At 56.7% G+C, this 24,790-nt stretch overlaps 1 protein-coding gene across 4 annotated transcripts in view; it reads right to left on the bottom strand.

The window, feature by feature from the left end:
• The window catches only part of Rgs3 (regulator of G protein signaling 3), a 116,544-nt gene that overhangs the window by 7,269 nt on the left and 84,485 nt on the right, over positions 1 to 24,790 (bottom strand). For 2 of the 4 annotated variants that reach the window (XM_071600856.1, XM_027949405.3), the window contains one exon: positions 6,134 to 7,060. In XM_071600856.1, coding sequence (XP_071456957.1) covers positions 6,134 to 7,060 — 927 coding nt within the window. Of the gene's footprint in view, positions 1 to 6,133; positions 7,061 to 23,412; positions 23,557 to 23,625; positions 23,701 to 24,790 lie in introns of those variants that run through there. The other 2 variants (XM_027949408.3, XM_027949407.3) reach the window with 2 other exon arrangements.

Below are 24,790 nucleotides of genomic sequence, written 5' to 3'. Positions count from 1 at the left end.
AACCATGACTCTCGGAGTCCTCCTTGCTTGAGTTGGGCCTACAACTTTACACACACACACACAGCCATTCCATTGCAGGGTCCACCCCATCTACCCCACCCACCCCACCCACTCTACCCTATCACCTGCCTTTCGCCTGTGCTGTGCCCCCAGCCTCTCGCCCTCAGTCTCCTCTTCCCTTCAGACACTCCTCCTCTCCTCAGACCACCACAGACTCCCACCATCTACACTGGGCCGTCCTCTGTGTCCCTTGCCCTGCCTGGGCTTGGGCATCCTCCTCCAGGGGAGGCCCAGGGCCCCAACGCTGCTATTCTGCAGCAGGAGCCCATGCTACACTCGGCAGAACCAGACTCGGAGTACAGTGGGCGTTGAAGCTCTGCCCCAAGACAGGGCAGGAAACCACCAGGTGTGGACTCAGCCAGATTCCACAGGAGACCCACCCTGAGCCTCAGTTTCCTCATTTGTAGAATAAAGAAGATGGGCTAAGCTTTGAAATGCAGAGTTCTTAATTCTGGAAAGAAAGTGGCCTCATTCCAGATGCAGCCAGCAGGGGAAGATACTGGCCTCTATGGAACACCCACTAGAGGATGGACAGATAAATGGACAGACAGATGGATGGGTGAGTCATACCTTCGTTGACCGCAGCTTGCACTACAGGCCAGACCCTGTATAGCTAGCTGCTATACCATTAACCCTCACAGCAAATCCCAAAAGTACACAGGCTCAGAGTCACCTGCTGGAGGAGGAGGAGGACATCCAGCATTCAGTGAGCTGGAATGGGAGCCTGTCAGGGTGCACGGCCTGGGTTTCTCCACTAGAGGGCGCTGCCAGTTGAGCCCAGGACAGGGCACATTTTGACCGTTTCCAGGGAAAGACTCAGGAAATGCCGCCTCCTTCCTGAGGCTGCTGCGGACCAGAGCCGCTGGCACGTGTGTGTACGTGCACAGAGAGGCCACGCCCTGTGGGGTGTGATTTTAGGGCTTTGGGGCCAGGCTGGGCATAGCCCTGCTTCATGAACTTGGGAGCCTCAGCCTCTTAGCTCAGGTTTGTGAGTGACAGCAGAGCCAGGGTGACAGCCGCCCCATGGGAAGGGTGGAGGATCCACCAGGATGAAGCCTGGGCCCCGATGGCCTGGTCCTGGTACACACGGTGTCCTCAACAGCCCAGTTGCTGGGTGTGTCACTGCTGTCACCCCAGCACAATCACAGGCTGCAGGCAAACTGGCCTGGCTCAGCAGTGCCCAAAGCCCCCACCCGTGGGAAAGGGCCACGGCACTGGGCTTCCTCCCATTCTAACCTCGGCTTCCGTACTTTATCAGCCCCACACAATGGGCCTGGGGACCACTCCCGCCCCGGCCACCACCCCCAGCCTCTGCACTGCTGGGAAATGGGCTCTTCCTTCCAGTGCTGGGAGTGGGGGGGTGTCTTCAGCAGGGTCCCGTGCAAGCCAAGCAGCCTGACGGAGGGCTGGGCAGTTCTGACCCTGGAAGCTGCCCCCGGGGAACCAACGAGGAAGAGCAGAAACTGCAAGGTGGGACCCAGTTCTGATTCCCAGCCTAGGGGCTCCCAGAGTCCACAGGGAGGCTGTGGCCTTAGCCTTGGAAGAGGCTAGAGTGGCCCCAACAGCTGCAGCAAGGTCCGCCCAGGGCCCAGCATGCAAAGGGCCTCTCCCCAGGGCTGCTCCTTCCATCAGCTCCTCACTCTCTCTTACGTGACCCTGCCCTGCTGACAGGCGAATGGAAATGAGCCCAGAACCAGCAGCCCTCCCCACACCCAGGCATCAATGCCTGCGGCCTGCCCGGCCTCACCGGCCACCTCCCAGGACGGGAAGCTCACCATCTCTTGGAATAATAATCAGAATCCTTACTGTCATCGCAGGAGGGATTTAGGGTGTAGATTCTAGGCTCAGTCACATATGGGTTCATTGACTTAGCTCAGTTTCGACCCTCTCGCTGCCTCCGTTGCTTTACTGGTAAAACGAGGGTAACAACTGGGCCGTCTTATGGGGCTGCCGTGAGGATTAAGTAAAGGACGTGCGGGACGCCCTCGGCGCAGCGCCAGCACAGGAAGGTGCTCCAGAGCCATTAACTCGCCTCAGATCTTTATTATTTACTGGGCCTCGCTGTGCGCTGGGCATCGTGTGACAGTGCTGTGACATGTTTTCTGATTTAATCCTTCAACAGTTCTAAGAGCCATTTGCTCTTGTTTCCCCCAGTCTACAGTTGGGGACCTGAAGCCAGGAAGAGCTTGGTGACTTGCCTGGGCTCTCAGCTGCCAAGGAGCAGAGGATTTTGAGTGTGACAAGGGCTCTTCTGGGAGGGCCCAGCTGGTTCCCCTCTTGGTCCTGGTCTGACTTCTGGGGCTACCTGATCGTTCACGACTGCCAAGCTGCACCCCGTGGGGCCGTGTGGAAACAGTGGATCTAAACTCTACATTTACTTGTTTGAATATAGGAAACAATTCTCTAGGCATTTTGAAAACAGGCATTTTGAAAGCGTTATCATGTTTTGGAGCTGGAAGGCATTTCAGGAGGCCTCTTGTCTGATCTCCAACCCAGACAGGAAGCTGAGGCAGTGGGGCTGGCACCTCTGCTGGGGCTGGTCCCCAGCCCAGGGGGAAGGAAGCATGGCCAGAGAGGGCCTGTGGCCTCCTCACTGTTGAAGAATGGCCTGTGACCCTGAGCTCAGCCAGGCCAGAATGGGGTGCAATTCAGTAACAGTGTCCTGGACCCTAAGACAGAATTCACCTAGGGGGCTCCTCTGGCTCCCCAGGAAAAGAATAGGTATGAACCCCTGGATCTGCTCGGCTGGGCCTCCAGAGTCGGGCAGCAGAGGGCGCTATGAGCCAGCTCAGCTTCATCCAGGGGGCAGATGAAGCCAGCTCACCAGCGAGGCAGCCACAGCCAAGCAGACCATTTCTGAGGCCTGTGGGATTCTGACACAGAAATGGCTCAGGACACCAGGGCAGGGTGGCAACAGAGGCTCTGGGAGGTCACAGCTCACCCACACAGCAGGATGCAGCACCAACCCAGGGCCATGCCAGCCCTGTCTGGCCCTCCTGGTCTCGCAGCATCACAAGATCACTGCCGATGGGCAGAGCCTGTCATGCGCCCGGCACAGAGCTCTCTGCACACTGATACCTCGAGTCCCTGGGGCCAATTCCAGGAAGACTTAGCGCTTGCATTTTACAAGAGAAAACTAGAGCTCAGAGAAAGAATGAGCTTGGCCAAGGTAGCAGAGCCAGGCAGGAGGCGGGGCTCAGACTTGAAGCTGGCTCCATCTGGCTCCAAAGCCTGAAGACTTCGCCCCTCTCCTTTTTACCTCTTGATTGGCGCTGTCTGGGAACAGGAGCCTGTCACTGACTCTCCCAGGACAGCCAGGCCCAAGCCAGGAAGGCAGAAGTCCTGAGAGATCGTGCTCCCTCCACCCTCTGTCCATCCCCCACCCCAGCCTCTTATTAGCATGAGATGCAGGGGGTCTGGGGTAGAGCCACAGAGGGCGGGACAGGGCAAGGCCACTGTCAAGTTCTGCCTTGACTGACTGTGTGGCCTGGGACAAACCAGCCTCATTCCCTCCCTGTAAAAGGAACACTGGTCCCACTGGTGGCACTTTGTGAACAGGGACATAGCTGTTCCCGCTCTGGCTCCTGCTGCCACACCTCCTCCCTCCTCCCCCTCCTCCAAAACTGTCAACATTAGGGCCATTTATGGAACACCCTCCCCCCCACCAGGTGCAGAGTGCCCAGCACTGGCCTAAATACCTGCCTCAAGCTACTTCATCTTCTCAGAAACCCTAAGCAGGGGCGTCATCCCCATGCCCACCTGTCCAGTGAGGACACTGAGGCCGAGAGGGCAGGGGCTTGCAGAGGCCCGTTGCAGTGGACTACAGCTCTAGACCCCATGTGGCTCTGCCCAGGCTTCATTCCCTTGCCCAGGACGGTTCCTTATGAAGCCAGCCAGCCGGAGGCAGTACACGGGTGCCATGATGACAGTGCCAGGCCTGGTTAGGGGAGCCACACAGGAGGAGGCCACCACAGAACAGGGCGGCCTCTGAGGCCTCTTCCAGCTCAGTTGCTCAAGCCCAAAAAAGGAAGCGAAAGGCCAAAGGAGAGTGGGGGAGGGGAGGGTGCCAGTGGGAACCCTGAGCACCCAAAGGAGGAAGCTGAGACAGAAGGGAGCCCGTCCAGGATGTTGGACTCAAGGCAGAAGCACACTTGAGCAGGGTCAAGTGAGCCAGGGAACTCCATAGAAGCATTCGCAGGAGTGTGTGTGAATTTATCTGTGTATAAATATTTGTACTGGAGCAAGGGTGGGGGAGGGCATAGACGGGTCAGGGAAGGACCTGGTGGGGGTTAGGATTGGGAGGCCCCAGGCAGGTTTGGGCCCTTGGTCCTCAGCTGCTGTCCAGAGAGAAATGGCCAGGCCCTAGCTGTGTGAGCTTGAGGCCTTGCCTTGGCAGGACAGAGTCCTGGGCTCCCTTCTGCAGCAGCTGCCTCAACAGGTGGCCTAAGATGATGGCCCTTGAGCTCCAGAGAGCATGGAGCTCCTGGGGAGCTGGTTTAAAGTGCAGAGTCTGGGCACCACCGCTGGAAACTGTGATTCCAGAGGCCTGGGGCTGGGACTGGAAGGCATACGGGACCAACCTCCCCGACTCTGGCAATTCCAGAGCACACCAAACTTGGAGAACTGCACACGCTTGACAGATGAGGAAACTGAAACCCGGTCCCAATTCCCTTGAAGTTGAATCCCGGTTTCTGGGCCCAAAGTTCAAGGCCCTTTCTGCAGGACCCCAGTCCGACCATATTCCAGCAGAAGCCAAGTCTTCCTGACCACTAGTGGCTAAGAAGCTAAGAAGGTTTCCGAGGTCATGTCCCAACCGAGTGGTGACATGTGCTGGGATCCACTAGTGATGTCTGCCGTTTGGGGAAGGCCCTGTTTGGAAGGCTGACTTCAAAGGTGTGGGCCCTTTAGGAATCCCCTATTCCAGTCAAAGGACACCTGCTCATCCTCTCTCTATTCTAAACCTTCTTAACCTTCCAGGCCCAGCCTGCCCGGAAGGCACCAGGTTCTGGGGTGCACAAGAACTTCCAGGCCTCCGAGGGTCAGCTGCACTCCAAGGCCACCACCGCCCACCTGGCCTCAGCCATTGTCATAACAAGGTCCTGCACTGCCACTGCACTTCAAGAGAAAGAGCTCCAGGAGAGCCTTCAGACATATTGCTCACACTGTCAGACACCAGCCTCTTCTAATTCACCCTCACCTGCCCGGGAACACGTGTGCTGTCAACCCCCACTTTTCAGGGAAGGAAACCAAAGCTCAGAGGAGCTGGGTGACTCACCGAGGCCACACAGTCAGTAAGGGACAGAGCCCAGATTCCAGCGGGCTGGTGGGCTTCAAAGCCATGGCACAATCTGTTCCCCGTTAGGCCATGTTCCCCGCCCACACAACTCATACCTCCCAGGCTGAGAGCAGCTTCACGGGTTTCTGCAGCCCCTGCCGCGTCTCTGAGCGCAGGGCCTGGCACACAGCAGGAAATCTATAAACTCTTATTTAGCTCTTTATAAATATTTGCATGAGCAAACAGCATGGTGCCAAAGAGAGCCAGATTCTACTTTGTTTGGACACTGTGCAACCTAGGACAGGTTAGAGAACCAACCCTCTGTGCCTTGGTTTCCCCATCTATAAAATGGACACAGATATACTATCTACTTCATAGGACTGTTGTGAGAAAAGAATGCAAACTCTAGAAAATTGCTAGCACAGAATAAATAATGGCTGACAGATTCCTCGGCTGGCTAGGCCTGGACCAGATCTGAATTCCAACTCCTTATTTCTCCAGCTATTATCTCAGATCTTTTAAATCCAAATAGGTACTGTCCTGGGCTAGGCCAAACCTGCTCTGCCTTTTGTGGAGACCAGAGGACAATGGGGCTGTGGGAACCCAGCATCTGGGGTCCAGAGGTGCAGGGTTTGGGTCTAAACTCTGCCTTCTTGGTCCCTCTGGGCCTCGTTGTTACCTTCTGTGGAATGGGCAGAAGGTTCGCTGGGAGGCTTAGAGAAGGGGTGGGAAGGCTGCTCCTTCCCTGCCACCCTTCTGGGTCCCACGTCCCACCATCCTCCACCCTCCACTTCTCACCTTCCTGTGTCCCGTGAAGAAGAGGGAGAGGTGGTGCATGGAGCCGCCATTGCGGCCCAACTCTTTCTTGAGGGTGCGGGGCGAAGGTATGGCCCAGGTGGACGCGGTGCCCTCGCCGTCCGAGCAGTGCAGGGTGGTGTCGGAGGAGAAGCAGGGCCCGCGGGCCTCCTGCAGCAGGCTGCCCTCGCTGTGCGTCCGGCGCCGCAGCGAGTTCTGCACCCGCAGGGAGAGGCCGCCCTCGGCGCCCTGGCCCGTCTCTATCATGCTGCTGCGCTTGGCCTCGCTGTGCCCCCCGTAGTTGTCATCGCTCGTGTCCTCGTCCTCGTCCTCCTCGCCCTCCTCGCCCTCCTCCGCCTCCTCCGCCTCCTCCTCATCTCCAGAGCTGCCTCCCTCGGCCTCTGCCTTCTGGCTGTAGGTTCTGTCCAGCCGGACCTCGGGGATCACAAAGGTGGGTCTGGAGGCGGCTGGGGGGTCCCCAGAGCTAGTGGTCTCCTCGGCGAGGGCCTCGGATGGCGGCGGGGCCTGGTGAGGAGGCAGGTCCCCAGAGGCAGGGAGGTCCTGGGCAGGAGGTTCCGGGATGTCAGCGAGGTCTTTGGCGAGCGGAGGGTCCTGGCTCGGAGTGGGACCTGGAGCAGCAGGAAGGTCCTGGCAGGGCTGGAGGTCTGGGGCGGGTGGGGAGTCCTCGCTCAGCGGGGCTTCTGGGCCGGGAGGGGGCTCTTGGCAGGGAGGTGGATCTTTGCTGCACGGTGATTCCTGGCCAGGAGTGGGCTCCTGCTCTGAAGAGGAGTCCTCGGGTGGGAGATCCTGTCCTGAAGGAAGCTCCTGGGCAGGAGAGGGGTCCTTGCTGGGTGGGGCTTCCTCAGCGCCTGGCCCCTTCCCTTCCTCCAAGGGCATGTCCCTCTTCTCATCTGCCTCCGTCTCAAACATCTGGTAAACAAAAAGCAAACAAGGAAGGTTCAGAAGAGGAGGCAGCATCATCGCAGGCTGATCCCAAATCAGACAGCCACCCGAACCCTGCACCCTGCCGTTGGAAAGTCCAGGTGCCAGAGGGAAACCCCTATGACTCTCTCATCTTCTTGCTTGAAACTTCTGCTCCACCCAAAATATGGCAGGCCACTTGGGGGCAAGAGCCATTTACGTGGCTCCTGCTGTGTGGCAGGTACCAGGGAGCCTAAACTCCCTCCCTTACACGACCCACCCCACCGCCCTGAAAGGGGACCACTGCCGTCCTCATTTGACAGAAAAGGAAACGGGAGACGTTTCCTCTGAGAGTAAAAGTCTCTGCCTTCTTGGACCAGAACCAAACCAAGCCCCTGAGCCAGAGGAGTCGCAGTGGCAGAATCTTGAGTATAGCGAAAGGGTCTCTCTACCAGAACCAAAGTTGAAAAAGAACAACCTGCCTGAGTCACTCCAACAAGATTTTTTTCTGTAAATGTTAAATACATTTTTGAAACCAGGAAACTGGAATAAAACCAGAACTGGAAAACATGGCCCACACCTGGACTGAATAGATGTCACAGACACATCCACCCAATGATTATTAAACTGTGTGGAGGAAACTCAGATCACACACATAGACAGCATTTCCTGCCTGGCACAGCACCCAAGGAACCCTGGAGGGGTTTTGCTGGCCCAACTGTAGACTCCATTTGCAAATGGAAAAATAGTTCCCTTGATGAGAATCTCAAAAGCAGCTCTTGCTACACTCAAGGATGTGGACTGCTAGAGCTAGAACTCTTGAGAGCTCAGGTTTTGTCCTTCAGAAAGCCATAGCCACCTAGAGCAAAGAGGACCCCACACATAACCCTGGAGGCGCGCAGATGAGTGGGAGTGAATGTGTGCGCATGCGCTGGCCAAGAATTTCCGCAGCAGGTACCCCCGGAACATAGGCCCCACCCTCTCACGGTAGAGAGCATGAGTGGCGGCTTGACAGATGAGAAAACTAAGCCCCGGGAATGGTGACTTAGCTACTCTTGCACAGCAGCCCAGAGACCACAAGGCCACGCCCCAGGTGGGAAATTCTGACACCGTGGGGAGTCTGCGCCCAAGCCCCATCTCCACCTCTCAGCTGGGAGCAAGCCACCCAGCCCAAGCCACACCCATCAGGGGTCATGCTGGTACCTGGGAGCACCAGAGCGGATGTGAAAGTACAGTGTGGTGAAGACTCATTGTCTGGGGGCATGAAAAGTGAAAGCCCCGCCCCCCCAGCTGGGTGGGGTGGCACAGAATGGGAAGCCTCTGAGCACTCTAGGGTGACCTGGTAAGCTGGGGTCAGGAAGGGCACATCTTAGGCTCCATTTCCTGGGTCAAAGACAGATGCCTGCTGACTCCACAGCCTTCCTGCCCTGTGATCCTACCTGCACCTGGGAAGTGACCAACCAGGGACCCCTCAGACTTTACAGGATCAGCCCCTGCAATATCATGATCCCAAATCCCTGTTGCATAGACAGGGAGGCTGAGGCCCAGAGAGGGGTAAGGGCCAACCCATAATCACACAGTAGGACTAGGTAGACCTAGTTACTAATTCTCTGGGCCTCCAGGTCTCCATCTGGAGACCAAAGTGGGTTAACCAATGTAATGCACCCAAGTAACAAACCCGGAGAATATACTCTAGAAAATAGAAGGCTCTTCAATGGGAGGATGATGGCGATGGTACTTGTGGTGGTTTTAAAAATGCATCTATAGGGAAAACCTGAACTCGAGGACCACAGCAGAGGCACATCTTCCCCAAGGACCCCTAGAAGCCAACCCCACCTAAGGCCCAGGATGAAAGTTGGCAGTGGTGATGCCAGTCCCCTAGTCCAGAACTTCTGGAAGCTAGGGACTGTGCTTCAGTTCCATGAGGCTGTTCCCAGGTGCAGAGACAGACCCTCCATGGATCTGACAGGAAGACTGAGGACCCAGCTGGACAGTGACTTGGTGACTTGCCCCATGTCAGCCCACACACTCAGGAGCTAAGCTTGGGCTCCATCCTGTCCGAGTCCACTTCTGATCTCAGTCCCAGTCCCCAGCCCATCGCCTTGCCCACCAGGGAGCACCTCTATCAGGAAAAACAAGCTGCTCCCCTGGCACCCCACATTTGCATCACCCTCCCCTGGGGCCAGATCCCCCACCTACCTCCCAGGTCTTACGGGAAAGATGGAAGGACGCAGCAGCCGGGTCCCCTTGGGGCCTGGCACAGACCGACTCTAAGGAGCAGGCCTCATTTCCCTTTCCTGGGAGGCCGGGTGCGGGTGGGGCCCAGGCCTGTCCCCATGGTGCCTGTCCACAGAGCCCGCCCTGTCCCCTCAGGGAAAGTGCAGCAACAGGCCCCAAACCAGATATGCAAGTCCGCCTGCCTCTGCCAATCCTGCCCTAGACTGAGGCCAAACCAAACAAAGCCTGGAGAGGAAGTGTCCCCCAGTAGGGGAGTCCATCCCCAGAGGGCCCTACCCCAAGGGTTTGGCCGAGGAACCACCTGGGACTGAAGGGCTCTCGGTGGTTACGCACTGGATACCCAGTAAGACCTCGACTTGATTCTGACCGGGCCCCTTTCTAGCCCTGCAGCTCTGGCCAAGTCTCCTAACCTCTCGGAGCCTCTGTCACCTCACCTAAAACGGAACCCAGGCATGTCACGCCAGACTCCCAGGGCTATGGTCAGCCTCCTCACAGCGCCTGGCCCAGGAAAAGCATGTGACACATGGGTAGTTATAAGTAGTTTCATCTTATTTAGAGATGGGGAAACTGAGGCCCCAGGGATAAAATTACCTAAGAAGTCAGGACCCCCAATCTTGATGCAGGAATAAGACTCTTGTCCCCCATCCCAGGTTTCTTGCATAAAGGGTCTGAGGCCCTGAGGGGGCCAAGAAGCTGGGGAGCGGGCTGTGAGCACTGTCCAGGGGCCTGGCCTGACTCCATCCACAAGGAGACATGGACAAGGCTCATGTGCTCTCTGGGCTTCCAGGTGGGGCTTGTATAATGTGCTGTGCCCGCCACAGGAGGGTTTGGTCAGGCCAGTGTTCCCGGGAGGGCTGGGGTGGGAGTGGCTTGTCAGGGTGCTCTGGGACAGCTCCAGGAGACCTGAGAGCCCCAGGGGTGCCAGGTGGCAAGTGGAAGAGAGAATGAAGGTAAGAGAGGAAGTCAAGTTGAGGGCGAGGTCGCAGAATGAATGGTAGGTGTGGACCGAGCTGTCAGCCACAGAGTGACACTGGCAGAGCTGTCTGCGTCAGACCTGCCCTGGGAAGTGCCAGCAGGATGTGGAGGCAGGTTGTGCGTGTGCTCGTGCCTCCATTCATTCTACAGGACCCCGTAACGGCAGGGAACGAGCCACACACTCGCTGCTCTCAGCGAAGCAAAATGACAAGAGGTTAGACATCAGAGTGTGTGTGGCGGGGAGGCTTTAATGGATGAGTTGCAGATAGATGTCGCAACAGGCTGGGGTGACAAGATCCAGCCCAGGGCACCCTTGGAAACCAGCCTGTGCCCCCAGCGCCTTAGGTGCACAGTGCTGGAGGCTGCTGCCCAGCCCTCCGAGGGGGCCTGTATCTCTCCATCCATCACTTCTTTGGCTCGGCTGGACCAGGGGCAATTCTGCCCTTGTCTCGCCTGCTGGCAGCGCACAGGAAATGAACCAGGGCCTCTAAATGATCTAATCAAATCCTCTCCCCAAATCCAATCCAGAACTCGAGCAGGCTGGGGAAGTGGCAGCTCACACCAGCCGTGGCTCCTGTGCCCCAGACCCCCCGCTGCTGGGTCTGGGGATTAGTAATGGGCTGCTGGAAGTGACTTGCCCAATGTCACACAGGAGCCAGGACTGCTGACCCCAGAGGCGACCTGGTGGCTTTCCCTGGGATGACTCATCACATCCACCCAGAGGCTCTGGGTCTGCCCAGGAAACCACTTTCTGCTACAGGAGGGGAAGCACACTGGGGGCTGCCTCTGTGTCAGGGTGGCCCCTTCGCAGGCGAGAGTTTACAGAAAGCACTGGACTTCAAGCCAAAGGACCGGAGCGGCCTCCTCTCCATCATCTGCTGGCTTTGGGATCTCCACCGCCTGGTTCTCTGCCATGGAGAGGGGAGGGGGAACCTCCTGCCCCTGCTCCAGAGAGAGACAAGCCAGGAAAGGGCTGCGGGCCGGAAGGTGGCCTGGGAGAGGGAGAGGCCTGGGAATCCCTGCCCAGCTGTGGGCCTCCGGGCTCAGCTTCCAAGAAGGGATGGTCCTTCAAGTTTGGAGCACTCCAGGTCCCCAGCTTCTGGGTCCCTGGCTCTACCATGACATCTGCAAACCTCAGCTTCTTGGCCAACACTGGGCTCCCTTCTCCCAGCCTCAGTCAACTCCTCCAGCGCTGGCTTCTCGACACCCTGAGTGGAGCCTCCAGTGCAGCCTCTGCTGCCAGCTCAGGGACCCTCCAAGGCCATTCTGAATCTTTCCTTGGCTTTACTAGAGAGAGTGGACAAAGTCCAGGACAGAGGCAGTGTCTGATAGTGACTGAGCTCCACTTTGCGTTTCCTGGTGGGGGACCCTTGAACTTAACCTCTGTGCCTCAGTTTCCATAGCCATACGAGGGATTTGTAACACCTCCCCACGGTGCTGTCAGAGGAACAAAGGAGTAATGTTCATCCAGAGCTTGGCACTGCGCGGCCACGCAGGCATTCAACAAGGGCAGCCATGACCACCCCAGCACAGCATGGCTCGGCCCTCTGCTGCCCTGGATTTCCCCTGACCCATCCCCTGGGCACTTCTCCACTCCATCACAGGCTGCTCTGCCTGTCCACCAGCCTGCTCTGGACCCTTCTCCCAGGCCCTGGACTCTCCCTCATGTACCCATCCACTCCTGGGCTACAATCAACCTCCGCACCACTGGGCCACCGACGCCTCCTGGTCTACACAGCCGGCCAGCTCCAAACCCACTCCTGAGGGCATTTCCCACAGTCAAGCCTTTGCTCAATCCTCACCAAAGACTCTGCAGCCGGACACTGTTCCAGGCTCCGTGACACAACTGGGAACCAGAAAGACACAATCCCTGTGGTCATGGAGCTTACTAGCTAGAGAGGAAGGATGGGCATAAATCACCCAAGCTGTCACCCACGTCAACACAGGATAGTACCAACCATGGCCTGCGGCACAAAGGAGACCGACCGGGTGCTACAAGAAAAGAAAGGGGAGTGCCCAGGAGAGCCACCCGTGTGATGACCTGAGACTGAAATGTGCTCAGTGGGCCGGAGGGCTCCTGGGGGAGGAGGCGCCATAGGCAAAGGCCAGGGAGGAAGGACTCAGCGCCCCAGCCATGGAGAGGGCACCCTGGAGCCCGGAGTGGAGATGAGACCTGAAGATCTGCACCCTAATTCAACACACCCCAGACTGCACGTGCAATCTTTCCCCAAGTCTGTTCCTCCTCTGGGGGCCCCTATATGACGCTGCCACCATCACTCCAACCAGGGACCTAGACGTCATTCTCTCCTCCCCCACCCCCCCATGGCCAGCAACCACATCCTTAGCATCTTTTCTCGTGGAATCCCAGGAATCTCTCCACTTGGTGAAAGGCTGTGGGTGGTGGGGACAAAGGGCACATGGGAACTCTCAGTACTTCTGCTCAGTCCCCCAAACTACTCCGAAAAATGGAGTTGATTGATTTTTTAAAAAGAGAACATTTCTGCTCTCTGTGCCTGATCCTACGCTGCCCGGCATCCAGGCACGGCTGACCTTCCACCGGTGCCCTAGATCCCTCTGCTGGAGCTCAGTGCTATGTCAGGGAGCCTTCTAAGTGGACTTGAACTTGTCACTCCTCTGCGTGAACCCCTGCTGTGGCTCCCCAGGACCTCTCGGGTAAAGTCCAGGTTCTGCGGTCTTGGGAGACCCCGGGTTCTGCCCTTCCTCTAGCCCCACTGTGCTGCACCTCAAGTGTTTGATGAATGAATATTTGACTTAGTAATCCAATGAATGTCACAGGACCATGCAGACTCACTCCTCAAAGTTGGCTCACCGCCGAAGGGAGCCGGTGTGAAGCACAGACCCTGAGGCCTCGCCCGTAGCTACCAGGTCAGAGTCTGCACTGTAATCAGATCCCAGATGATTCATGTGCATATTAAGGTTTGCAAAACACTGATCTAGACTATTGGTTTGCAACAGAGCAGTACACTCTAGAATCGCCTGTGGATTGTTTAAAAATACCTTGGCTCAGGAGGCTGAGGCAGGAGGATCACAAGTTCAAAGCCAGCCTCAGCAACTTAGTGAGGCCCTAAGCAACTCAGCAAGACCCTGTCTCTAAATAAAATATTAAAAAAGGGCTGGGGAGATGGCTCAGTGGTCAAGTGCCCCTGGGTTCAATCCCCAGAACAACAAAAAGAAACCTATATCAGATCCCAATTTTACACTTACTGGATCAGATTCCCTAAGAGGGGGGACCCAGAGAGGCCTAACCCGGGGAAGACAAAGAGGAAGAAGCAGGAATTGGATCACAGACAGAAACTTCTCTGTCCTTAAAGGATCCCAGGACTCATAGTCTTGGGGGCTCAGGAGGGGAGCACACCAAGGCTCGGAGCAGAAGCCACCCACCCCAGGTCAGAAACTCTCAGGACAAAGCCAACAGTTGGGAAGGGAATTCCCTGAGGAGTGAGAAGACAGGAGGCCCCTCGTGGAACCTTCCCTGCTCCTGGAAGTGTCCCCAGACCGAGCCAGAAGGACACACCATGGCAGCCTGCTGAGCTTCCCTACTCCCCAGATGCCTGGGCGGGGAGGCGGCTCCCAAGGTCTGGTTCTGGGTCTTGTCAATGCCCTGCCAGGCTCCTGCTTTTCTTGGGGTCTCAGATACCCAGCCTCAACAGTGGGGCAGGGGGACCCCCAGGGTCTTTACCCAGCCCACAGCCCCTTCTCCATCTCCAGCTCTGCTCTCTGAAAGGCGGGGCGCTGAGAGCAGGGCTTCCCAGCTCCCTCCTGCGCTGTGCCCATGGGGGTCTGGCAGGAGAACCCAGGCCCGGCCGGGCTGCTCTGCTTAGTGGCTCTGTCCCTGAGGGCTCCACCAACGACCCCCGTCCTTGCGGGCACCCTCCTCCTTGGCTGCCACACGTACCCACACGGTCTCATTTCCCTAATATCTCTGTTCTGTCGAGTGCACTTCCTGCCCGTTCTGTGAGCCCTGTTGGCTAGATGGCCCTTCACACATGCCGGCAGGAGGGCTCTCGGCTGTCCTACCCCTGCCCTGCCCTGCCCTGCATGTGTGGCCCTGGGGCAGGCCCCGCTCTGGTTCCTTTGGATCTCAGCCCTGGCATAGTCCCCACCACCACAACCGCCCCCTGCCCTGCTCCAGAGTTACTCAGCAAATACCTCCAGAGCCCAGCCACGTGCCAAGGCCTGTGCCAGGCACTGGAGCCAAACTGCAGCAGCACATCTTCCTGCCCCATGGGGGAGAGGTGTAGGCCCAGGTCAACCTCTCCCCCACCCACTCCTGCCCCCGGGAGCTATGGCTGCACAGAGGTAGCAGGAAAGTCTGACAGACTCAGAGGAGGTTGTGGGGGAAACCACAGGACCCAGAGCCAGTGCATTTGGTTCCACGGGGCAGGAGCTGGCTGGGCTAAGGGACTCGGGCCTTCCCCTGAAAGTAGTGCTGGGCTCATGGGCTGTCTTGGCTTACTCGCAGCCCCTTGCCCCCTGCCTAGAGTTTCTTCGGCTTATTTGCTTTAAGATCTTGTGCAAGTTACTTAACCTCTCTGGGCCCCAGCTTCCTTATTTGCAAATGAAACCAATGGCACTGACCTTACAGAATTGCTAAAAGTGACAGTCTATGTAGAGGAATTGTCACAATGGCTGGAGTATAGCAGATGCTCATTTAATGACCCCCCCCCCCCCCCCCCCCGCCTTAAACTTTCCTCCTTCTCTATTTCCACTATCTCTAGCTCTACCCACCCCATTCCGACAGCACTACAGGGTGAAGTCCAAGTTCCTTGCCACACCCGCCTGCACTCCCCCCAGAGCTCCATGCTGTCACCTCTGCCTTTCCCCAGAACTTTCTCCAAGAGTCACATCCTTGTTTTCTGCTGCCTCTGTGCAGCCGTAGCTCCCTGGGGCAGAGGTGGGTGGGGCAGAGGTCGACTTGAGCTCCAAGTCTCTCCCCCATGGGGCAGAAAGATGTGCTGCTGCTGTTTGGCTCCAGTGCCTGGGGCAGGTCCTGGCGCGTGGCTGGGCTCTGGAGGTATTTGCTGAGCAACTCAGTGGGGTGGAGGGATGAGCCAGGGCTGGGATCCTGAGGACCCAAAGCAGGGCCTGCCCTAGGGCCACGAGAGCAGAGCAGGGAGGCTTGGCAGGGGCAGGCGAGCCGCGAGCCCTCCAGCTGGGGCAGGTGAGGAAGCATCTAACTGCGCCGACCAGACGGGCAGGAAGTGGACTTGATGAAGTGGAGATACTACAGCACACGTGGCCCCGCGCGCGCACACACACACACACACACACACAGCAGAGGAGTCAGCTCTACTTTTCTACTACCCAACGAGCTTCTTTCGTCTCCTGTCTCTTCATTTCCTTTCTCCCTCCCTCCCTTCATTCAAAGGATGCTCCCTGGGCGCCCACCTGGGCCGGGCACTGTGCTGGGCGCTTCAGACCCTTCTGGGCTGCGGTGAGCAGTTTGGCAGGCCCTGCTCTGACTCCAGGAGGCTGGAGCCTGAGGAGTAGGAGCCTGCTCAGCCGTCGAGGAGGTGCAGAAACCCAGGCACCTGACGACTCTCCTGAACACGCTTCCAAATGGGGCTTTTCTGCCATGCTCAGCACTAGGGTTAATCAAACAAAAAAACCTCTGCCGTGCCAGGAAGACCCCGGAAAGGGCACAAATAGTGCTGTGGTCACAAGGCCAGAATCTGGGGTTGACATTCTTTTGCCAACCATAGAACTGTCAACGTGAGGCCTCCCTCACGAGGCTGCGTGGGGTGGGTGGAGGCAGGGCCTGGCACACAGCCGTGTTTTAGCACATAGCAGTGCCCCTCTGCTCAAGAGTAGGCACCAGGGACCAATCCCAAACTAAGGTCTGATGGCAAACAACAGCTTGGTGAGCAGGAGCACTCGGAGAGGCAGAGGGAGTGGGAGGAAAACCCACCGTGGTGGAGAACCGGGACCTGGAGACCAACAGATCTAGGTCCAAACACCAAGTGTAGGCTGCTTCCCCTCCGCAAGGTGGCCTTTCCTCCTCTGTAAATGGTGACACAACACTGAGCACTGCTGGGCAATGATCCACATAAAGAGCTTGGCATGGGGCCGGGCACATAGCAGATGCTCAATTAGCAGCTGCACTTCCTGTGGTCAAAATAGGCCTCCCACCACCACCATCAGCAGCAGCAGCAGCTCCTCCCCTGCATTCAGTTCCGTGACAGCACACTGGCCATGTTGGGACCCTGACCACAGCCTGGAACAGGAGTCTTATCAGCTGTGTATGCAGGGGAGGAAACTGAGGCCCACACCAAAAGCCTTGGAGGCTGGGGGGGTGGGCGAGTTTGTGCCCCGCCTTCTCCTGGGTTGGGTCATCCTGTCTCCCTTTATGGCCCAGGCCAAATCACTCCCCTGTCTGGGTCTCATTCTCCCTGGGTCAGGGGTTGTCCAGCTCTGAATCTCAGCCAGCCCCGAGTGGTCAGATCTTGAGCCCCCTGTGTGGCCAGGTCTCCACGTGCGTGCAACAGGAACAGGAGAAGCGGACAGCTCCTCTTTCCAGGGACCCTGCAGGCTTGTGTGTCTGCCCGATTCCTAAAATACCTCCTCCTTCAGCGCCTGCATTGCTGGGGGTTCTGGTTGGGCAGAGGTGGCAGAAGGGAGGCTCTTCCACCCCAGGACACTGGAGTGGACATCTGGACATTGGACTCCACCACACCCTGTGGCCAAGGTCCCAAGCACCCTCCTACTTCTCCACTGCCTTCCTCCCTGACCAGCCCTGTGTCTGCTGAGGGGTGACGCTGGGGCTCGGTTGGGCTGGGTCAGTTCCAAACTCATCCTCCTGCCATCACCCTGTCATGGAACTGTCCCCCGATTCCCCTTGGCTTCATGAGAACCTGATTCTTTTCCTCTCCTGCTCAAAATCCCTCCAGCCTTCTGGAATAAAATCCCAGCCCCCCACCTGTGTGCCCTGCCCCCTCTCCCCCACGTATCTCCCCTTCTCCCTCCAGCCAATCTGATTAGCTCCTCTACCCTGTGCTCACACTGTACCTCCTGCCTAGATCGCCTCCCGCCCCGTCCACCTCCTGATCCGCCTGACAAACCTCTACTCAGAACCCCAGCCCACCACGTGTGTGTGCCCCTTGATTCCTGGCCAAGGCGATGATGCCCTATGGAGAGAAAGGATGGTCTTTTTAATAAATTGGATATCCACCCCAGGGGGAACGAGTCTTTGCCTCTGCATATGTAGTGCAGAAAAATCTATTTCAAATGGATTTTAGATATAAATATGAAAAAGGACAAAACGCCTAGCTGATCAGAGAAGAAGTTGGCTCCCTGTATCTGTGGGTTTCATATCTGCAGGTTCAACTAACCACAGACTGGAAATTCAGGGGAAAACATTTCATCTATAGTGAACGCAGACAGACTTTGTCATTATTTCCTAAACAATACATGTAACAATTCTTTATGTAGCATTTGTACTATATCAGGTCTTATCAGTAATCATAAATCAGAGATGATTTATTGCACCCAAGAGGATGTGACAGGAGTGTGCAAACATGACACCTTTCTGTACAAGGGACTTGAGGATGGGTGGCTTTGGACACCCACATGGCTTCTTGGGGCTAACTCCTACAGATACCGAGGGATGACAATATGTCCATAACCTCATAAGAAGCAAAGACACAGAACTCGGCAAGCATTCACCATACAAGAAAAAGATTAACAACTCGGACTGCTCTCCAAATATTCCCTTAAAAGAGCAAAAAGACCAGCCAAGGAGTGGGCGAACATATCTGCATTGTGTTTATCCAACAATCACATAGCCGGAATATTTTTAGGTTCCACAGATCAATCAGAAAAAGAAAAATGACAGTCCAATAGAAAAATGGAGAAAAGTCTTGTACAGGTACTTTGCAAACAAGGTCATCTAAATGGTCAATCAACAGATATAAAGGTACTCATTAGTCATCAAGGAAAAATAAATTAAAACCACATTAGAATATCACAATGTCAATATCAATAATGTGGGTAAGTATGTGGAGCAATGGGTGATGTCCTGCACAGCTCAAAGGAGGGTGTCTTGGCGTCACACTTTGGAAAATTATATGATGGTTATCTACCAAAGCTAATTATATATAACTCTATGACTCAGCAATTGCAAACCTGGGGTATTTACCCAACAGGAAGCAAGGACATTTACAGCAGCACCATGCATCATAACCTTGAACCAACAACAACCAAAATGTTCATCGAAAGTGGGAATGGATAAACTTAATGCCACACAGCCATGGGAAAGAACAAAGTATAACTTGATGCAATAACATTGATGATCTCGCCATTAAAACGCTGATGGAAAGAAGTCAGCAGAAAAGAATATTTACTCAATGACTCCATTTACACAAAGTTCAGAGTCAGGTGATGGTAATCAATGAACAAAATCAGACACGGGCTGCCTGTGAGGTGGAAGCAATTGAAAGGGGTGCAGGGTACTGGAATGTTCTATTTCTTGACCCGACTGGGGTGCTTACATGCGTGTGTTCACTTTGTGACAATTCATCAGTATATATGTCTAATCTTCTTGTAAGTACGTGACACTTAAGTTTAGAAACAAAACTCCTTCTCCCTGCCTCTCCTCTGCGCTCCCTGGCTGGGGATCAGTTCTTTCTCCAGCAAGCCCCTGGCCCTCTGTACACATCTCCACCAGGGCATTCCAACTGTGTTCTTCCACAAAGCTGCTTCCCACCTCCCATTTGCTGAAGGCCTTCTGGGCCATCCCATGTACTTCCCCACACTGTTGCATTTAGTTACGGCCACCCATGAGATGAGGTGCAGTGGCACTCCCACCCCTGAATGACCTGGAGTCCATACATTCGAAGTCTAGTCTGAGATCTTTACATGCTCACCTCATTTGATCCTGGGACCACTGCCTGAGGGGACAGAGGCAGGGGCTCAGGGTCCTGCCCAAGGACACATATAGCTAAGCTGCCGTCAAGTCCACTCCTGCATGACACATGAGACAGCCTCCCAAGATAAGGAGGAATACGTGGCTATACCTGCAGAGGCCATTTCTACACCTAGGGGGAAAATCAGACCTACAGTGCCGAGGGGGTGGATAAGCCAGGTGGGAACTTGCTCTTTCAGCGGTCAAGCATGGGCACCACCAATTCAGCCTCACCTCCTGCAGGAGGCACCACTGAGGCTCGCAGGCTAGACCAGGATTCCCCAGGATTCCTGTAGCCCCTGGGCCTCTCCATCAGCACTGTGTTGTTTCTGTCCTTTACAGCCAGTCCCTGGCACTAGAATAAGGATTAGGCCTTTTAGGCTATAATCACAGCTATACCCAGGAGGCTGAGGCCAGCATGGGCAACTCAGTGAGACCCTGCCTCAAAATAAAAAAAGGGCTGGGGGTGTGGCTCAGTGGTAGAGCTCTGGCCTCACATGCATAAGGGCATCCAGCACTGGGGGGAAAAAAACAGCCCTTTTATTTCTGCACCTCCTGTACCTGGAAAGAGCATGACACACAGAAGGGGTTCAACCTATGTGGAAGGAGGGAAGGAAGAATGGGAGGGAGAGAGGGCGCAGAAAGGACAGAACAGAACCACCATCTAGATCAACTGTGAACTCCATCAAATGAGATCTGAGCGAGGAAGATTCCACGTCCTGGCTGGACTCCAGCTATCACCCTTGACTTGGGGCTGGCATGGCTATGCCACCTTCCATTCTGGGGCTCCTCCCCCGGCTGCTTCCACCCTTCTCTCCAGGTTCCCACCAGACATTGGGTCCCTGAGGCTCTGTTCAGCCCTTTTTCTGCCCAACCATGTCCCCTTCCCTGGGCCACCTGCCCTGAATGCCTGAAGGTAACGAACCCCACCAAGGTAACAGCACAGCTCAGGGAGCCCTGCCCTGTGCGGAAAGCGTGCCTCGGCTAGCCCCACCGAACTGACTGCGTGCCCCACCTTTCTAAGTTGGGAACTGCAGGGCATTCTCTGGCAGTAGCCTGGGCCAAGGTGCCAGGTGCAGGCAAGCTGACCCATGGCAGGCAGGGAGACGGCTGGGAGAAGCCCTGGGCCATCTGGAGCAGAGGGCACACCTGGCAGCGCTCCACACATCTGCAGGGATGACCTAGGCCTAGGAGGAAGAGGGCATCCTGGAACCCTCTCCTCTCTCCTGGGTGCCTGGAAGCTCTGATCTCCCAAGTGGCTCATGGCTCACCTTGGAGACCAAATGGGAAGCGGCTTTCGGGGTCCCCAGGGACCCTGTGGCCACTGGCACCCTACTACTGAATGCCTGGGCACAGCTGGCTGTGCAGGCGAAGGCGGCTCCCTGGGGTTGCGCCCAGCTGGCCTGCTGTGAGCGGCTCTGGCCTCTCCAGGCTTAGGGGGCTGAGCCGTGAGCGGCCTTGTTTATCCCTGGGAGGAGTGATGGTTTTCCCTGAGCAATGACATCTTGGAAACAGCCTGGCTCCACAAACAACAACAAACCTCCCGCCAGGCTGCAGTTTGCATGAGAAGGCTTCTGCCCAGAGGCGCCTGAATGTAAGGTTAGAGGCTGCTTCCCTGCTGAGCCAGACCCTGGCCTTGACCCTGACTCCTGGAACCCAGGAAGAGGAGGTGTCTGCAGAAAAGCAGAGAATCAGATGGCTGGAAGAGGCCTGGCAATACCTGATCCATTCCCTGCTTGTTTTAAAGGGGACACAAAGCCCCCAGAAGAGGCACATTTGCTGAACAGACACTGAAAGGTGTCCCGGTCTCCTGGGATTTCTCCATCACTTACATTGTTTTTCCAGAGAACAGCAGGACTATTGTCAGAAAGTCTCAGGGTCTGAAAAAGAAGGTGTCACCAGGAAGTCCAAAGGTGGAGAGCTACAAGATGAAACTCGGGCACCCTGAGACCCCAGCTGGGGCAGTGGAGAAGGACGCAGGCTGGGCAGCCAGGGTCCTGGCTTCTTCCCTCCTCACAGTGGAGTCGTGTGTTGCCTTACACAGCCTCTCCTTTGCTGCTCGCTCCTTTTCTTTATCCATCCAGAAGGCAAACAGACTCCGCCATCTCTAGAATCTTGGAGACCAAATGGGAAGTGGCTCTCGGGGTCCCCATGCTGGGCATGGGTACACCCTCCCCAACTGCATCTGCTGGGAGAGTCAGGCAGACCACTGGCTGAGAACCAGTCCCCCAGATCCAGCCTGGTTGGGAGGGAGTCCAGGGAGCTAAGCGCTAACCACGTACAGACTTGGGCAAAGGACCATGGGCATTGTATGCACACCAGCCAGGACTGCCCGCTCCACCTTCTGTGACTCAGGCTATGGTGTGGACACCACCTAGCCCAGCATGACCCCTGAGTTGGCTCTCCCTAGGATCTCAGCCAAGCTGAAGTCAGAATTCCCCCAGACTCACCTCCCATCAAACCCAGCCCCTAACCCCCTGGCTCTATGGATACAACCCCGACCTGCAGAGATTAGGGTCCTCCTAACGGCCCTCTAGCTGGCAGTGCCCACTCTCTCGCCAAAGAGCCAGGGTGTGCTCACCCGCCCTCGTTAGCCAGGGTACTTCAACACCCGCTCCAAATATGCCCCAGGAGCAGGCCAGGTTCTTGGGTGACTAAGGGGAGAATAAGGCCCATATCCTGCATAAATAGGACACAAAGCAGCCACCGGCAATGCTACCACTAATGGACCGACTCATTCACTCTAGTTGTGAAAGTTGGGTAGGATTAGGACCTGGAGGGAAGGAAAGAGAGGTGCTTTCCAGACAGATAGAATTGCACCCACAAATGCTGGGAAGCAAAGCAAGAAAGAATTGTACCCACAAATGCTGGGAAGTGGCTTTCGTTGTTACTGAGTGTTGAACAACAGAAGCCACATGGAAGGCTCTGGCTCAAAGCCCTCGTGGGTGGCCAGTGCCTCCATCCTCACCACTGCCTGCTTCTCAGATGCCTGGCTGGACCCAAGCGAGCCCTGCTGCGGAGTTTGGCTCCCGGGAGGACCCGCCCTGGGCTAAGCCATGCCACGTGCTAGGGCTGGGGAAGAGGGGAGGTGTCCTTTGGCTGGGCACAGAGGACTCAAGGGGCCCTGGTGGAAAGTTTGACTCTGGCTGCAGTGCGCTGGCAGGGATCCCGTAGGCACCAGGGGGCAAGCCTCTGCAGAGCCTTCCTTCCAGAGATGCACCCACTCCAGCAGTCCTGAGAGGAGCCAGGAGCCCCCTGGCCACAGGTCTGAGGGCATCAGGGTGAGAAAAGTTTGCAAGAGTGGCCTGAGGGTCTGGTCTCCCTGCACCAAGCCAAGCATCTCAAGCCAGGGGTGCCAGTGGCTTTCCACGTGTCCTGTCCCCGCTCCTCTAGGAGGCAGAGATCCTCCATCCTGGTCTTGGTTCAGCCATAGACCTGCTGTCTGAACTTGAACAAGGCTCTCTCCTCTCCAGGTCTGGATTCTCCCTCCTGCCCTGGGCAGAAGGTTCAAGAGTTTTTCCTAGACACCTTGGGACAAGGGTAGACACGTGGACCCTTCAAGTTGAGGAAAGAATTGGTGTCTGCCGCTTGGCAGTAGCTGGCTCTGTGGGGGGGCATGCATCTCTAACCACTACCCTCTTCCTTATGGGTCTCAGTTGGAGCCAAGAGAGCAGGTGCAAGCCCTTCCCCAGGGGGTTTTGAGCTCAGGAAGCAGAGCAAGCCTGCTTGTGTTTTCAAAGGTCATTTCTGCAAAAAGCCAGTCTCAGGGATCAGACTTGAGACCAGCCCTGGAGACCCCCTTTTTCCCTGCCAGAGGAACCAGGCAGCGCTGCCATCGCCAGTGCCTGGTGTGTGGCCAATGTCCCTGACATAATAGCCAACACTGCTGGCGGAGCGCTCCCTCCCCATGCAGTGTCCTGACTTCTCGGTCACCAAACATTCCTCTTCTCTCCCAGAAAGAAAAACTGGCCGACTAGCCCAGAAGTGGGGAGCAGCCAACAGTGGAAGCATGCCCCCTAACCCTGCAGGACCCCCGTACACACACACACACACACACACACACACACACACACACACACACACACGGCTACCTCAGAACAGAATACAACCGGTCGCAACATGCTTATCAATGGCTGCCCTGGGGAAGAAACAATAGAAACAAGGGCAGGGGCTGGCTTGGACAGAAGCCCCCCGCCCACCAGCACACCCCTGTCACCAAGGCACCTACCCAGCACACTCCAGCAGGGACCCAGGCGACCCTGGGCTGCCGCTCCTGCCAGCCCGCCCGCCCGGGTCTCTACCCGGCTCCTCCCGCGAGCGGGCGGCGGTGGCAGTGGCAGCTCCGGGCGGGCGGGCAGGCGGGCAGGCGGGCAGCCGTGTCAAGCGGCTGCCTTCCCCAGACAGAGCTCCTTTGTGTCAGCAGAGCTATTTATGGACTTACCCAAGTTCCCCAGGGGAGCGGTACCTGCTGGGAAAAGCAGAACCAAATGACCAGGTTCCACCTCCCACATCTAGGTAGCGTTATTTTTTTTTTTTCAAAACCCTTGCTTGCATCACCCGTCCCTCCCCCCACTCCTCCTCCTCCTCCTCCTCCTCCTCCTCCTCCTCCTCCTCCTCCTCCTCCTCCAGCAAGCGCCCTTCCCAAACACACCCTGTCCAGCCGGCCGCTGCCACTCTGGAGAGAGGCTGCATTTCCTTCTTCCATCAAACAGAAAACTCTGTGATTTCCCAACCACTTTCACCCGAGGAGGAGTCCGGGATGTCTCAAGGAAGACAGTCCTCAGCCAGCCCGTCCTTCAGCCTGCCAGGGGCTCCTTGCCTACACGCTCGCATTTGCCATCGCTGGCCCTGGGACCCCTGCCACCAGCCCCCCAGGGCCCACGCTGGCCCCCAAAGTGCTGCTCTGGAGAGAGAGGCATCCATGCCTCCTGACGGCAGCCCCTGGCCCTGGGATCCTGAGTGGGCTCCACCCCACGCACATCCTGAGGGCACCCCGTCTGGGGCAGCCAGCGCAAAGCCTCCACTGCTGTTCCCTGGCAGGTCCAAGCCAATCACGGAGGAGGCTGCACTGTCACACCCCCACCCCTTGCTGATGGTCCCAGCGGGTGGTTGCGATTGAACCCGGGTCTCCCGGCCAGCACAGCTGACCCTGAGAATGCAGTTGCCCTGAAGGGTCAGGAAGTGGTGGCTCTGATCACCTCCAGGCAGCACCCTCTAGCACAGCTGGACACATGTTTTATTGGGCACTTTTTTTGTGTGCCTAACTCCGGGGAATCCAAGATAAGAGCTGGAGGCTTCCAGGCATAATGACTGAGAGGGCCCCCCCCTCCCCCCCCCAGACATCTCTAACAGGAAGGTGGGGACAGTGGAAAGGGCACTGACTGGGAGGCAGGGCCCCTGCTCTAGTTCCAGCTCCAGGACCAGCTGACTGGGTCTCACTGTGCAAATTGCTGCCCTTCTCTGAGCCTTGGTTTCCTCATCTGTAAAACAGGACTGATGCCCCTGGGCCTGCCCACCTATGGGATTAAAGGACGGCTCAGTGAGTGAGGGCAGCTTGGCTTCCCAGGGCATGGCTCCTGCATCAAGGCTGTTAAAGAGCTGGATCA

Source organism: Marmota flaviventris, chromosome 13 (assembly GCF_047511675.1).
Source record: "Marmota flaviventris isolate mMarFla1 chromosome 13, mMarFla1.hap1, whole genome shotgun sequence".
Classification (NCBI taxonomy): Eukaryota; Metazoa; Chordata; class Mammalia; order Rodentia; family Sciuridae; genus Marmota; species Marmota flaviventris.
Note: the sequence above shows the minus strand (reverse complement) of the source record. Positions and strands in the feature narration are given on the sequence as shown.